The following is a 17,101-nucleotide window of genomic DNA, read 5'->3' as shown; positions in this document are numbered from 1 at the left end:
TGTAAAGAATTACTACAGGCAAGTCAATTTAAATTCATAGTCTTCCAGCCCCTTTTCCTAGGTTACTTACCAATTCAGCAGGTACCAGGTGGTGCCTTCAGAATGCAGATAGAGCTGAACAGAATAACTTATTTTAAAAATGTGATCCAGATCAGCCTGTCCTGCAGGCTCAGATGGGAGGCAGTATGACTGCACCTCCTCCTCCTGTGATGTTTAGCCATGTGCCACTTTCAATCTTCAACAGGGTTTTTTTTTCAAGCTTCTTCTTTTGTGTTAGGGAATAGCCGATTCGCAATGTTGTAATAGCTTCCGGTGAATGGCAAAGGGAGGCAGTTATCCATAGACCTGTGTCCACTCTCCCCTAAACTCCCCTCCCATCCAGGCTGCCACATGACACTGAGCGAGTTCCCTCTGCTATAATCCTTGCTCGTATATCCATTTTAAATATGATGGGGCTTCTCCAATTGCTCAGTGGGTAAAGAACATACCTGCAATGCAGAAGACACAGGAGATGAGGGTTTGGATCCTGAGTCAGGAAGATGCCCTGGAGGAGGACACGGCAACCCACTCCAGTATCCTTGCCTGGAAAATCCCATGGACAGAGGAGCCTGGTGGACTACAGTACCTGTGGTTGCAGAGTCGGACGTGTGCGTGCGTGCTAAGTCACCTCAGTGGTGTCCAACTCTTTGCGGCCCTAGGGACTGTAGCCCACCAGGCTCCTCTATCCATGGGATTCTCCAAACAAGAATACTGGAGTGGGTTGCCATGTCCTCCTCCAGGACATCTTCCCAACTCAGGGATCAAACCCACATGTCTTATGTCTTCTACATTGGCAGGTGGGTTCTTTACCACTAGTGCCACCTGGGAAGCCCAACAGAGTTGGACAGGACTGAGCAACTAGGCACACACACAGCATTTTTAAATATAGCAGTGTACACATATGGATCCCAAACGCCCTAATTATCCCTCTCCACATCCTGCCCTCTGGCAACCAGGAGTTCATTCTGTAAGTCCATGAGTCTCTGTTTTATAAGTCAGTTCATTTGTGTCATTTCTTTTTAGATTCCACATGTAAGGGATGTCATCCAATATTTCTCCTTCTCTATCTGACTATCTTCACTCAGTATGACAATGTCTAGGTCCAGGCATGTTGCTGCAAATGGCATTATTTCATTCATTTTAATGGACAGCTCTGGTTTTATGGTGACGCTGGTGTGATTACCAAACTTTTGTTTCAAAAATCTGTTAGGAATTTATATCCATGAGTGACAGCACTTCATTCAACCCAAAGCCTAGAAACCGACCTTATTAGTGCAAAGCCATGAGCTATAAATCGCTTGGTGTCATCACTAGTGACGGGAGAGTTCTTGGCAGTGGAAAATCTAGGGAACAGCTGTGTCACAAAGGCCTCAGTGCAGACGTCTGAGCACAGCTGATGGTGAAGCGCTTGGCCTCCGTTCGCCTGTGCCATATTGCTTTGCCGGGGAGCCAGAGAACCCCGGATGCCAACCTGCCTGCTGCTTCCAGAAGGATGTGCTGACTCTCTTGCCCACATTTCACAAGGAAGAGTCAGTCACGATCATTACATTCAGCCAAGCCTCCAAACGCCCCATCTGTCCCCGTGGCATCAATTATAGGAGCCCGGCTACTGAAACCTCCAGACGCTGAGAAAAGACTCCCTCGCCACACGATGCTAAAGCCACGACCTGTGCCATGTGGCTGGCAGGTCAGGAAGACAGAGTTGGCACTTGTGATGTAATGATACTCAGCATTCTTATAGCTGGAAGGATTTTAATTTTATAGACGATGGAAGACTCCTGTATGTGAAAGGTCAGGTGACTTATTCAAAGGACCCCAACTGAAATCCTTATGTAGGTGATATTAGATCAAGGCAAGGCACTCCTGTGGTGGGCTGGCCGTGACCATTCCCCTCCTGAGGGGCCCCTCTGCCTCCCATTGCTTCAAAGCTGGACCCCACCCTTCCTGATAATACCATTCCTGTGCCTTTCTTTCTTCATATGGAATTTTTTCCCTTAAGAAATCCCTCTCAGCAAGGTGTTTTTGTTTGTTTGTTTGTTTTTGGTCAAAACAGAGAGAAAGAAAGAACAAAAGGATTTGGTCAGAGGTTGGGAGGGCAAGAATGGTGGACAGGGCCTTTCAGATCATTCTGATTGAAATCGGAGCCCTCTGATCCTTTTAAGGGCTTTGTAAAATGATTTTATCTTACCCGTGACACCCGGAGAAGAACAGCAATCAAATTGATGAGTTTCCACTTAAACAGAAAGTTGCTTATGATAGAATGACAAAAACCCGCACATTTAGCCTTCGTATCCTGGAAAGCATGTGTTATTTTTCAAGTGTGGCCAGGAGAGGAGTCTCCTGTGAGAGCCTGTGACCTGTGGGAGAGACGATGAGTCGTCGCTCGTGCTTCTGAGAAGCCAGGGATTTAGGGGTCCCAGCCAACACCAAGGGCATAGAACAGAAGCTGCATTTGAATCCTTGTGCTTGAAAGTTAATGTGCTTAGTTGCTCAGTCATGTCGGACTCTTTGTGACCCCATGGACTGCAGCCCACCAAGTTCTGTCCGTGAAATTCTCCAGGCAAGAATACTGGAGTGGGTAGCCATTCCCTTCTCCAGGGGATCTTCCTGACCCAGGGATCGAACCCATGTCTCCTGCATTGCAGGCAGATTCTTTACTGTCTGAATCACAAGGGAAGCTGTAAGCAGCCTTCTCACTTCTTTCTGGAAGCGCTCATAAAAGCCAACGGCAGCACCGTGGCCCCTGTCTATGAAGTGCCCTCACCCACAGCATTCATCTAGTGCATGGAAAATAGTTCCTCCACTTCTTACATGTTCTTAGGGAAAAAAGAACCTCACAGCTTGGGCCACGGTAACACCCCCAGGACTTATCAAATGACAAGCTGACAGGCTATCAGATGATGAATTCATCTGGTGTGCAGTTGCCTTGTTGTCTGGTTTGGATTCCAACTTCCTAAGAAAATTATCTCGACTTGTGCGGTGCCAGGGAACCTGTTTGTTCAGACACGTCAGGCTCTCCATCTCTGCCAGTTTTCACAAAACAGGCTGGCTCTGCCGGGTTGGGGGTGGTGGTGGGGGACCGGCGTCTCGCAGAGGTAGGAGTCACAGAAAGCTGCCTGCCAGCCCGTCCGTGGGAGAGCATTCAGTTCCATCTCGGTCTCACAGGAGAGCAAAGCATCAGGGCGCTGTGATCCTCCCATGCCAGCAGAAACGTGAGGGTGGCTCAAACCTACTGCTGCTGAGCTGAGGCCACGGGTGTGCTGGCGGGGGCGCTGGGAGGAGAGGAGGACACTGCTGTCTGAATCCAGTGCTCACATTACTTTTGGTGCCAAGAGCTCTTTTAACAAAGATACATGTGGCTCAGCCTAGGTTTTTAGATCCTCCAAGCCTAGGTTCCTGAAGAGCCCCGGAGATGCGGTCAGTTACATGCGTGATGTTTAACTATACTTTTCTTAGATTTTCTCATGGATTAGCATCAAATACCATCACCCTGAGAAACAATGTAAAGAATGTTATTATCACAATGAAAAGCAAAACTCTAGGCTTTCCACATTTAAAAATAAAAAAAAAAAAGACTGGAGGAAAAATCGGTTTGAGCACTGAGATAATTAGGTTTCATTTTAGTGCCTCTGCAGTCTTACGTTCTGTAGCTGCTGCAGTGGTGGCAGCAGTTTTATCTTCCTGCTGACTTGAAGGTCACCGCCAGAGTGATGCCTCCCTGACGGCACGTGTCCATGGCGTTGCCGGGCAATCTGGGTGATGTCCCGTCATCCAGTTGCCTTTATAATGACCTGACCCGGAACCGAGGCTCCAGAGATCACCTGAGAGGAGAAAATGGGCCAATCACCAGGCAGTCTTCAGTGAGTCAGTGCAGTGAGATGCAAAGATGAGAATTCTCATGTGTTCCTGAACAGGCCCTGAGAGTACATTTCTTCAGCATCTCAGGTTAATGTTGTCACTCCTGTGATGCAGTCAGAAAATAGATGTGTTACTTATCCACATACACTATTGTGAGAGTCTGTGACTCAGCCTCCATCTCAGTTTTAAAGAATATATTTACGCACTACAGATAAAAACAGCCCTGATGGCGGTATCCATATGGGGAATTCGATGCCACTGCCACCCCAGGGATAACTTAAAAGGCTAGTAAAAACGAAGATGACTTGGCTTATTACCAGAATTCTTTCATGGAAACAAAATGCGTTTGAAAAAATGATGATCTGTCAGTGAAGAGGTCTACAAAAAAGAGGGCAAGAGAAAAATGACCAAACTCCTCTACTCGAGTGTGGGACCAGTAATGATGTGGAGACTATCAGGTTGCCATGGAGATGTTCTCTGGCTCGTTGGTTTCGAGGCTGCACCCCATCAGAAGCCAACACACTCTCTCTCTTCTAAACTTGAAATGTGAATGCATGGGGTACTCATTTCTCTTCTATCATACACCTAAAACAAGGTGGAAAAGATCAAAGAGGTCTACGGCAGGGCCCACGCTGAAAATATTCTAGCTGCCAGCTTGCACACATGCGATGACTGCAGCCCGGGACGGCTCAGAAAAGGTAATTAAGTGCCTGGAAGTGAAGTGTGAACAAGAAGCGGTATCTGAGATCAGGAAAGACATAGCTGAGCTTGAGCCAAAATTACCAAGAAGGCCTTTTGTTGTTGTTCAGTCACTGAGTCATGTCCAACTCTTTGTGACTGCGTGGACTGCAGCACGCCAGGCTTCCCTGCCCTTCAACATCTCCCAGAGTGTGCTCACACTCATGTCCGTTGAGTCGGTCATGCCATCCAACCATCTCATCCTCTATTGCTGCCTTCTTCTCCTGCCTTCAATCTTTCCCAGCAAAAAGGCCTTAGGGGCTGAGAATTAGAGACATTAGCAACATCTGGCTCACTGTAAGCATTTAATGAAGGAGCAGAGAGGAGGGTGTCCTAGGGATGAGCAGGGCTGAAATGTTGACCAGCCAGAGAGGACACCACTCACTATGGTGGAGGGACTTGGTGAGTAAGTAATGCAGTGAAGAGTGTTAGGCAAGATTAGGGACCATAACTGAGATTCAGTTTCAGAGGCCCTGGAGTTTGATTTTAGATCTGTGAGTAGGGTGGTGATATATAACAAAAGCCATATTTTACAAACATTGCTCAATAGTTAAAGCTCAGGAGAGATGGGACAGGAGTGAAACTCGAGGCCGGGAGAGGTATTGAAAGCCTGGACCTGGGTGGATGTGGTCCTTGAGGAAAGAAGGGGATACTGACAAGGAAGCCTTCATAGCATGTGATAACAGCAGGGAGGAAAGGGATGGAGGTACGGGAGCTCCTTTCCTGAACAGGTAGGCTCCAGGACCCCATGTGAACTCAGGAGTCAGACCTGGCTTCCAGCTGGCGGTAGATCTGGTCTTCTGTTCTGGGGCATTCAGCAAAAAGACAAAAAGTATTGCAGAGGATTTTTAAGATATGAGCCTATTCTGTATGGTGCTATTACGGTGGATATATGTCATCATACAGTTTTCAAAACCCATAGAATGTGCCACACCAAGAGTGAATCCAAATGTAAACTACAGACTTTAGGTGATAATGACGTGTTAGTTTAGGTTTGTTTTTTGTTTTTTTTTTCTTAATCTGACTGTGCCGGCACGTGGGATCTTTTCGTGCAGCATGAAAACTCTTAGTTTTGGCATGTGGAATCTAGTTCACCAACCAGGGATCAAACCTGGGCCCCCTGCATTGGGAGCTTTGAGTCTTAGCCACTGGACCATGAAGGAAGTCACTCAGTTTAGGTTTATCATTTGTGACAAATGGGCTGCTCAGTTGAGGGGTGTTAGTAGTAAGGGAGGCTGTGCACGTGTAGAACCAAGTGGTTTGTGGGGACTCTGTATTTTCTACTTCGTTTTGCTCTGAGCCTAAAACTGCTCAGAAAACTTGACAGTCTATTAAAAAACAAGAACAAAAATAGTGCAAATTGCCAGAGTTGGCATCAAAGACCCAATAGATAGGCAGTATGTGTTCAAAGGTCAATCTGTGGACAAAGAAGAATAAACCACCATGAAAAGCAACCAAAACATCATTAAATGGAGTAAACATAGAGGAAATAAATTGGAGAAAGAAGAGATGGTTGAAGCTGAGCCTTCCTTTGAAGGAACCCACAGGCTTCACCAACCCGTGCGGATTCGTCAGGATGAAAGGAAGGGCCCAGGCCCATGTGGCAGGGAAGACATGAAGGGATCATGACCCAGAGATGGGAGTTTCATCATAAACATAGGGGGGCGCTGCAGCCGCATTCCTATCTCCTTGTTGGGAAAGTTAAATATTCCCAGCGTGTTACCACAAGTGCTGATGACATTTTATGGGGAAGAAGAGACAGAAAACCAAGGTCTTTCTCTTACTTCTGTGATTTGTGACCCAAGATTAAGTATTTGCTTTGATCCTGGTTTGTCCGTTTGTTTGATTGATTAAACCATTCAAATGAGGATCACAGTTTTGGATGGTAATATCATTGACACGATCTGTATGATTTTTTAAAGCATTTTGACCCCTTAGAAAAAAAAGGATGCTCTGGCTACCTAATATTGTAGTATGGAAAAAGACTCATTAGAATCTGAAAGAAGGCAGTTCAAAATAAGTGTGTTAAATAGACTACACAATGTATGATTAATATCACTACTAACATCTTATCTCCCATCAGGGCGCACTGCCTTATGTTGAGTATTCATGAATAGGTCAAGTTTGTTGATTACATAAAGACCCATAATACACAAAAGCTTTATATTGGTGGTACCTAAACTATGTAGATTTTTAAAAATCCACCTGACGAAGTACTTAAAGGTGCTGTCTGATGAGTGGTTTAGTGTAACTTAGGGTCATTTCACACTCTCAGATTCGTCTCTGGATGAATTACCTTCATCTCGCAGCAGAGTCGAGTTATTGCTTTAACAATGCCCATGCCTGGGGTTAAATGTTTACCAGCCAGCTAATCAGAACTCAAGAGAGTACAAGGTAGACATCATTTTACAATTAGCTTCATTACAGCTGGAATGCCATCATTCCAGCATCACCTCTTTTCATTTCTCACTGCAAAGCTTTAAAATAATTATAGAGACACATACAACTTTAGGTACCAGTTATGCAAACAGACAGCACTGATTTTCATAAGGCTAGACAAAGACACACACCTATGCACATCTATACAGTTATTATATCTTTGCCATCTTTATACCAGAAACAGATTGTTTTACCTAAGTGTCATGTGAAATGAGATTTTGCATTTTCTTAACCATGAAATAAAAAAATCTGATTTACAAATTAGGCACTGGGGATCCATGTTAAAAAATCACTATAAACGTATATACTTATCTACATATATTCAGCATGTTTTGAATTGCTAATTTAAGAGCAATATAATGGTGGCCCTTTGCATATAGGCAGTAGTTTGGAAATGCAAAAAAAAAATACCGATTCCATCTTAAGCAGAGTCTTGAAATTGTGGTTGAAGTTTGAGCAAAGGAAAGAATATTTGCTGAAGATCTTACACTTGCACAGTAATGATGTTTCATGTCGCTCTCTCCTCGTAGGCCACGCAGTGCAGATTATTTTATGCAAGAAGCTAAGCGAATGAAGCATAAAGCAGATGCGATGGTAAGACCTTTTCTCTCCAGATCTGTTCCTCCAAATTACGTTTGTACTGCAGCTTCATCGCTGGGGCAGCATAGCCAGGATAATTATAAAATCTATTACAAGGATGGCTGGGTCTGTTAAATGCAGAAGTGTTTATATAATCCAGGGCTCATGGCCCAATAAATTATGACCTCAACTAATAATGTCTGACTTGGAGGAAGCCCTGGATAAACAAATATTTCAATTTAGTCCTAAAGTTTGAATGGGAACCAGAGGCAATGGAGTCAGTGGGTGGTAGTTTTTTGGGTGTTTTTCCCTTAAAAAAAAAAAAAAGTTTACATTTTTCTCCCTTCTTAGCCTAGCCAATCCTTGGCTTGGTCCCAGGATCAAATCCCTTTTCAAAAAGACTTTTGTTCTTCATGTGTACCTGCCAAAATAAATACTTCCTCTGAAACTGGACAACCGAGAAACTATTACACACACACAAGACCATAAAGTTACTATGATTTGATGGTTTCAAAGAATAAGTTTTCTTATTTGGGAAAGCTTAACGCCTTCAGGCAAGAAGGCCTTATTTTTTCTGTAAGAGATCATACGGTTGTTCCATCTGAAAATCTCATCCTGAAGGACCCCTTCTTCCTTGGTCATTTCAGTTCTGCTCCCCTCCAGTGTTCATAACTGAAATCAGGGCACTAGAGACGAGTTAGGCATCTCAAATGACCTTTAATTCAGTTCAGTCCTCAGTCATGTCAGACTCTTTGCGACCCCATGAACCACAGCGTGCCAGGCCTCCCTGTCCATCACCAACTCCTGGAGTTTACCCAAACTCATGTCCATTGAAATAGTGATGCCATCCAGCCATCTCATCCTCTGTTGTCCCTTTCTCCTCCTGCCTTCAGTCTTTCCCAGCATCAGGGTCTTTTCCAATGAGCCAACTCTTCATATCAGGTGGCCAAAGTATTGGAGTTTCAGCTTCAACATCAGTCCTTCCAGTGAACACCCAGGACTGATCTCGTTTTTTTTTTTTTTTTTTCATTTATTAGTTGGAGGCTAATTACTTTACAATATTGTAATGGTTTTTGTCATACATTGACATGAATCAGCCATGGATTTACATGCATTCCCCATCCTGATCCCCCCTCCCACTTCCCTCTCCACCTGATCCCTCTGGGTCTTCCCAGTGCACCAGGCCTGAGCACTTGTCTCATGCATCCAACCTGGGCTGGCGATCTGTTTCACCATAGATAATATACATGTTTCGATGCTGTTCTCTTGAAACATCCCACCCTCGCCTTCTCCCACAGAGTCCAAAAATCTGTTCTGTACATCTGTGTCTCTTTTTCTGTTTTGCATATAGGGTTATCATCACCATCTTTGTAAATTCCATATATATGTGTTAGTATGCTGTAATGTTCTTTATCTTTCTGGCTTACTTCACTCTGTATAATGGGCTCCAGTTTCATCCATCTCATTAGGACTGATTCAAATGAATTCTTTTTAATGGATGAGTAATATTCCATGGTGTATATGTACCACAGCTTCCTTATCCATTCGTCTGCTGATGGGCATCTAGGTTGCTTCCATGTCCTGGCTATTATAAACAGTGCTGCGATGAACATTGGGGTGCACCGTGTCTCTTTCAGATCTGGTTTCCTCAGTGTGTATGCCCAGAAGTGGTATTGCTGGGTCATATGGCAGTTCTATTTCCAGTTTTTTAAGAAATCTCCACACTGTTCTCCATAGTGGCTGTACTAGTTTGCATTCCCACCCACAGTGTAAGAAGGTTCCCTTTTCTCCACACCCTCTCCAGCATTTATTGCTTGTAGACTTTTGGATAGCCTGATCTCCTTTAGGATGGACTGGTTGGATCTCCTTGCAGTCCAAGGAACTCTCAAATGGCCTTCAGAGTATTATTCTTCCAGGGTTGCAGATGCATAAATTGTAACCTCATGCTCCCCAATGCTACTGAGGTTGCCCACCAAGCATTTATTAGTATAAAGCTAATTCCTGGGTCCACTGGTATACAGGGGAAATAATCACAGAGTATCAGAAAATACAGAAGGGAAGTAGGAGGTAGAGTTCTTATCCTCACAGTCCCACAGTCTGATGGAGCACGGGTCCCCAGCTGCTGTGCCACAGACCACTACTGGTCTGTGATTTGTTAGGCACCGGACCGCATAGCAGGAGGTGAGTGGTAGGCAAGCAAAGCTTCATCTGTATTTACAGCTGCTCCTCATCGCTCATTACTTCCTGAGCTCTGCCTGTCAGATCTGCAGCAACATTCTATTCTCTTAGGAGTGTGAACCCTACTGTGACCTGCAAGTTTGAGGAATCCAGGTTGTGCACTTCTTATGAGAATCATCCCAAAACCATCCCCTGACTCCAGTCTGGAAAAATTGCCTTCCACAAAACTGGTCCCTGGTGCCAAAAAGTTTGGGGACCTCTGTGATGGAGAGGTCTGGTTGCCAAATGCATGGTCACATTGAATTTTAAAGCAGGAAATTTCCTGCCTGAATCGTCCAAGGTTTACCAGGATTCTTCATTCCGTGTCTCCTTGCCCAGCCTGGCCTTTCCCAGTGACACTGCGCTGCAACCACATTGGTCCCCCGCCGCCTCTGAGCACACCTGACTTGTGCCAGCCGGTGGGCTTTGCAGCTGCAGAGGGCACATTCGCAGTATCTCACGCATACACACTCTCACTGTCGTGCATACTCACACCTTCAGTGTCCTCCCCAGATTCCACCAGATCATACTTCCCTTCCTGGGTCGCCTTCTGGGTCCCTTCAGGTCTCCTCCCTGAGGACCCAGCCTCCCTGCAGCCCTGCCACTTGCTCCCTCCTGCCCTCCCTTTGCCATTGGACCCCTTTGCATTTCACTAGTTAATCATGGACTCCCTTGCACTTGGAGCTATCTCTTGAGTGCACATTTTTTTTCTCTAAATACATGTTCCTAGAAGGAGCTTTTGTGTGTCAAGTGCAAATCACACAGAATCGGGTACTTCAGCAAATACTTGTTGAAAGAAATGACTTCCTTAATCTAAAAGCACTGCCAAGAAATACTCCTCTTAGGTTTAAAGCTGTTTAAATTTTTGATTTGCTAACACAGGAGAGTTTTACCTTACATTTCCGTTTCCTAAGGTGTCATGAATAATGAGAGGGTTTTTTTAAGAGGCAAGACTTAGATCAGTAGTTAAGAGTCTCTGTAATTCTGTTTTGTTTGATGAATAAATGTTTGAAAACCTGGCAGATTATCCAATCCCAATTTAGAATGTGTTATCCATCGAGAGTAAGAATGTATGGAACCACGAATCTGATGTATACATTTAGATTTATGAGAACCTAAGAATGTAAAGCTGATATAGGGAAAGATTAACATAAGTTTAGACGGTCTACACTCTCCTGCACGGGCTTCCCCTGTGGCTCAGACGGTAAAGAACTGACCTGCAATACAGGAGACACAGGTTCAACTCCTGGTCAGGAAGATCCCCTGGATAAGGGATTGGCTACCCACTCCGGTATCCTTGCCTGGAGAGTCCCATGGACAGAGGAGCCTGGCGGGCTGTAGTCCATGGGGTCACAAAAGAGTTGGACAGGACTTAGCAGCTAAAAAACAGCAACAAATCCTCCCAAATCAGTTCTATTAATGTTCAACATTGTGTCCAAGCTGATATCATTCCTTGAGCTTTACTTCCTCTCCCTTTCTTTCCTCACCCTTAGGGCGGAGTCCTATTCATGAAACAACTGAAAAATACGTAACTACACGAAGACATGGAGATGTGTTGGGTTGACCAAAAAGTTTGTTTGGGTTTTGTTTTTTTTTTGTAAGATGTTACAGAAAAACCAAATGCACTTTTTGGCCATCCTAATAGATGTCACAAACAGTGTAAAAGATAATAAGCAAGGCCTTAAATTGTCCAAGTAGGAGTATACCATAAAAATGTGAAAACTCTTACATAGAGTCAGACCCATCAGCTTACACATATATTAATATTTAGCACAACAGCAAGGACCAAGGGGTGAAGTTGATTTGACCGTTAGGAGTTAAGAAAGAGGACAGTAGAAATTAAAGCAGCCGTGAAGTTCTGTGTAATTCTGATTGTGATGTGGATTTGGCATAACTCTGTATAGCCATTTACTCACTTGCCCTAAACCAGCAGGAATCTGTGAAAATAACTAGAGAAGGAATTATACCCTATTTCTACCTTTTCTGGGCTCCATTTGCAAGACTTTGGAACTTCAAAGTCGAGTTTCTCAAATAAAGTATGTAGATTTTGTGACAACGCTGTTTGAAAAACTCTTCTTGAGGAAGACACTGTTCACTGTCTTGACCAGGTGGAAAAGTTTGGAAAGGCTCTGAACTATGCAGAAGCAGCCTTGTCATTCATTGAGTGTGGAAATGCCATGGAACAGGGCCCCATGGAGTCCAAATCTCCTTACACCATGTATTCAGAGACAGTTGAGCTAATCAGGTAAGTGCTGCGTTTTCTTCCAAGGGGGCAGTGCAGGGAGGTGGAGGGAAGAATATATATGTATAAGCACTGCGAACACAGAAAAGATCATACCATCTGGGTCAAAATAGTGAGCAGGCCTGCCATTGCAATATCAAGCAGGCGCTGGAGGGTATGCAAAAATGGTATTACAATGCTGTCGGGTTCAGCACACTGGGCTTACTGTAAGCTGATACAGTATATGAGAAATACAATGTAAAAGAAGCCATGAGAAGGCTTCCTGGACTTTTGTGATGACAGGGGGTATATATTAAGAGAGCACTGGACCTGAACATGAGGAAACAGGTCTTGCCTTTAGTGACAGAATATGAGGAGGATAAAGTCTACCTTGAGCCATACCCTGAAAGAGGGTATTCGGGAAAGGAAAGAGAGAGAGAAGAAATCATCATGAAACAATCATGCAGTCTAAATCTGTGGATGTGGCTGCCCTCAAGTATCTTTATGAAGTTGGTTAAACCTGAAGTGTGGGCTTCCAGGGTGGCTCAACAGTAAAGAATCTGCCTGCAATGCAGGAGATGCAGTTTCGATCCCTGGGTCGAGAAGGACCTCTGGAGAGAATGGCAACCCACTCTGGTATTCTTGCCTGGAGAATCCCATGGACAGAGGAGCCTGGCAGTCTTCCGTCCATGGGGTTGCAAAGAGTTGGACACTTTCAAACCTGAAATGTACATTGTAGAACTATCTGTGCTATAAATGTATTACTTTAAATAAATATCTATTATAATTATTCTTGGGGCACAAAAAAAGGTCACACTGTCAGCTACCAAGAGCCAGTGTTCATCCCCCAAATAAGATGGACGATCTTGCAATGTGTTTTGGTATCGCCTGCCTCCTTTGATCTCTGTGTGAGCGAGGGTTGGGAGGGTGGTTCCTCCAACCCCACTGGCAGGAAAGAAGCTTTGTCTGAGGGAGATGTGAGTTGCTGACTTCACCTGCTGAGAAGTGGAAGAATTTGAACTCTTTTCACCTCTGGGCTGTGGTTTTATTATTATTATCTGATTCAATATTATTTAGATTTGTATAATCTAAATTCTAACTCCAATCAATAAATGATTCGGGAGTATTTAATAACAGGAAAAGAAGGTGCAAGGGGACTTTCAGAAAGGAAACCCATCCGATGATGCTCTGTCTGAAAAGGCCCTGGGCTTGTTCTGGTCTAAGACTTGGACCTGAGCACCGTCCCCCAGCCTGAGTTAGGACCACGGGGCGAACAGACGCAGGCTTTGTGACAGGGGCACAGCAGGGCCACGGGCGGGAGATGCCTGCCTTCCATGAGGGCTGCGTGGAAAGGCACATCCTTCATGTCGCTAATGAACCATTAAGGGAATTTCATCCATTAATCTTTATGAGAGAGCCTTTGTCATGTTTTATGTCTTTAGCTGGTTCAGCTGCTCGGAATAACGTCTAATATGCATTATATGAAATAACCCTTCCCAAAATTAACTTTAAGAGATTTTTCTAATTCTGGAATTCTAGGCCACCTGAGAGTAGCTGTGTTTTACCATGCCTCACTATTCCAGATGGAAAATGTCTTATTTATTTGTGGCTGGGTTGGGTATTCGTTGCTGGGCACAGGCTTCCTCTCATTGTGGGGAGCAGGGCCTGCTCTTCGTTACGGGGTGTGGGGCCATTCATCACAGGGGCCCCTCTTATCTCAGAGGACGGGCTTAATTGCTCTGCTTCATGTGGGCTCCTCCCAGACCAGGGCTGGAACCCACGTCCCCAGTACTGGCAAGCGGATTCTTAACCACTGGACTTCCAGAGAAGTCCTGGAAGATTTCTAATCATCCTAAATTTAATCTTCTTGGTATGCGTTGACCCAAGTCAACAGTGTTTTCCATCACTCTCCTTTGAGATTTAGGAAAGGATGACAACTTTTGAAATTGTCATCCCAACATCAAGAACACATTATCTGCAAAACGCACTTTTCAAGAATGTTTTGGAAGTCAATGCTGTCCAGCCCTTTTTCTTATTAAAATATTTCTACTACACCAATGCATTGGTGATTCCTTCATACTATCTTCTTATTTGGTACAGTATTTTGGACTGTGAAGTAAAGAAATTACCATAGTGAAAAAAAAAACACACAAAACTTAAAATTACTTTAAGAGATCTTGTTGTTCAGTTGCTAAGTTTTGTCCGACTCTTTGCGACCCCGTGGACGCAGCGTGCCAGGCTGTCCTTCACTGTCCCCAGGAGTTTGCTTAGACCCACGTCCATGGAGACCTTAGTTTCTCATGTTTCGTGCTCTGAATAAGGCACAGACATGGACGCCCACAGGCAGGCAGGGAAGAAAGTGGGAGGAAGCAGACAGGCACAGTGCTGCAAGGGATCCTAGAATGCAAGTGCCTTGAGCACAGGGGTTTGGGGGCTTTGTCTGATCTGTTCATTAATGTGTTCATAGCCCCGGGAGGAGTTCCCAGAACATAGCACACATTCAGTCAACATTACAGATCAGCAGGTCACAGGGCCTGTGGTGAACTGGAGTGTACGTGGTCTGCTTAAGGCATTCACACTTTAAGAACAAACAAACCCAAACAGCAGTAATTGCCTGATTGTATCAGATACGACTGGAGGTGCTGACATGTTCACCTGCTCTGCACCAGGGATGGGACTTGGTGTGGGTGGAGAATACAGTCCATTTTTTAGATGATTGAGTCGAGTCCCTTAAGCTACTCTGAAAACTAAAATAAGAGCTCTTCTTATCTGAGTTAGAAGATAACATTAATTTACTGCTTGAAACTGCATGTTGCCCACCAGGTTTGAGACTCCCTTACCCCACTGAGAGACTCTGGGGAGCCAGGAGCACTGCTGGGGGTGGGGGTTGGGGGGTTCCTTCCACAGATGCCCAGCTGATGGTGTGAGAGAACTCCTCTCTCCACCAAGGAGAAAGTGCCTGGGGGACGCTGGCAAGTGGAACCCCACCTCCTCAAACCAAAAATTGCACATTGTAGACTTCCTTGGAGGCCCAGTGGTTAAGACTCCACACTTTCATTTCAAGGGGGCATGGGTTCAATCCCTTTTCAGGAAACTAAGATCCCACAAGCCAAAATGTTGGGAAAAAATTGTAGCACAAAGTTTCTGAAAATTAAATTGTTATTGGAACAATACACAGAAGTAGGCTAGGACTTGCCTGGTAAACATCAACAGGATGACTTCCTTTTAAAAGAAAATATTTAAACAGGACCCAGAATCTTCTAACATAATAGCCAGAATAGCTAACATACAGTAGAAATTCACTCATCATACCAAGAAACAAGAAAATCACAGCCAAGATGAGAAAAGACAGTTGGTTGACACCAGTAATCAGGATGAATCAGATGTTAGAATTATCTGACAACGATTTTAAAGCAACTATCATAAAAATGCTTCAACAAACAATTACAAATTCTCTTGAAACAAAAAAATTAAAGTCTCAACAAAGAAGAAGAAGTTATTTTGGAAAAGAACCAAGTGGAAATTATGGAACTGAGAAATGTAACAGAAATATAAATCTCATTGGAGGGGCACAGTAGTAGATAGGAGGTGACAGAGGATAGAATCAATGAACTTGAGAACAAGAAACAGAACCTACCCCCAACCTAAGCAACCAAGAAAACAGATTGAAGAAGAAGTGGAGAGCTTCAAGCACAATGACAATAGAACCACCAGGTCATCTTTGGGGTCCCAGAAGAAGGAACTGAAAGACATGTTAAAGAAGTAATGGCTAGGGCTTCAGTGGTGGTTCAGTGGTAAAGAATCCCCCTGCCAATGCAGGAGACATGGGTTCCATCCCTGGTCCAGGAGGATCCCACATGCTTCAGAGAAGCTGAGCCCAGGAGCCACAGCTGCTGAAGCCCAGATGCTCCGGAGCCTGCGCTCCACAAGAGGAGAAGCCACAGCAATGAGACGCCCTCAGCCCACAACTCGAGAGCAGCCCCCACTCACCACAGCTGGAGAAAAGTTCACGCAGCAAAAGTGGCCCCGCACAGCCAAAAGTCAGTAAATAGAAGGAGTGTTTTTTAAGAGAAGTAATGACTGAAACTTGCCAAATTTGGCAAAAGGCATAACCCTACAGGTTCAGGAAGCAGAGAAAGTTCCAAACAGCCTAAAGCCAAAGCAACGCATGTCGGTACACCATCAAAACTACATTTCTGACAACTGAAAACAAAGACAAAGTCCTGAAAGCAACGAGAGACGAGTGACACATTACCTGTCGGGACACCAGTTCCGGTAACAGCAGATGTGCGGCCTGAAACCATGCGGGCTGGAAGCGGCATGCCGTGCTTCCAGTGCTGAAAGAAGAAACCTGTCTAACTATCACTTAGATTCAGGGAGACCTCGTTCTTCAGGAATAAAGAGGAAATCAAAATATTCTCAGACTAAGGAAAATGAAGTATGTTTCTAACAGACCTACCTTTAAAGGTTGGCTGAAGGAAGTTTCTCAAACAGAAAGGAAGCGGCAAAAGAAGGAATCTTGGAGCAATAGGAGGAAAGGAAAAGCAGCATAAGCGAAGGACTGTGGGCACATGCAATAAACCACCCTCCTCATGAGTTACCTAAGCCAGAGTGCTCAGTGCGCGAAACAAAAACCATCCCACCGTCTGTGATCAGTGCACGCTGTTAGTGCTCCGTCGTGTCTGACTCTTTGTGACCCCGTGGACTGTAGCCCACCAGGATCCTCTGTCCCTGGATTTCCCAGGCAAGAATACTGGAGTGGGGTGCCATTCCCTTCTCCAGGGGATCTTCCGGACCCAGGGATCAAACCCAGCAGGTCTCCCACATTGTAGGCAGATTCTTTACCACCTGAGCTACCAGGGAAGTCCATCTGATGCTCAAGGCAATGTATTTAAAGGCATAAACATGGAAGTAAGGTTTCTACTCTTCATGCAGAGTAGAAAATGTTGATTCCAATTAACTGTGAGCAACAGCTATGAGAACTAAACAAAGGGGATACACTCGAAAAGG

At 44.7% G+C, this 17,101-nt stretch overlaps 1 protein-coding gene across 10 annotated transcripts in view; it reads left to right on the top strand.

The window, feature by feature from the left end:
- The window catches only part of AFF3 (ALF transcription elongation factor 3), a 578,695-nt gene that overhangs the window by 542,518 nt on the left and 19,076 nt on the right, over positions 1-17,101 (top strand). For all 10 annotated transcript variants that reach the window (XM_070474966.1, XM_070474933.1, XM_070474952.1 and 7 more), the window contains 2 exons: positions 7,605-7,668; positions 11,979-12,115. In XM_070474966.1, the coding sequence (XP_070331067.1) occupies positions 7,605-7,668; positions 11,979-12,115 (201 nt within the window). The remainder of the gene's footprint in view (positions 1-7,604; positions 7,669-11,978; positions 12,116-17,101) is intronic.

Source organism: Odocoileus virginianus, chromosome 2 (assembly GCF_023699985.2).
Source record: "Odocoileus virginianus isolate 20LAN1187 ecotype Illinois chromosome 2, Ovbor_1.2, whole genome shotgun sequence".
NCBI classification, from domain to species: domain Eukaryota; kingdom Metazoa; phylum Chordata; class Mammalia; order Artiodactyla; family Cervidae; genus Odocoileus; species Odocoileus virginianus.
Note: the sequence above shows the minus strand (reverse complement) of the source record. Positions and strands in the feature narration are given on the sequence as shown.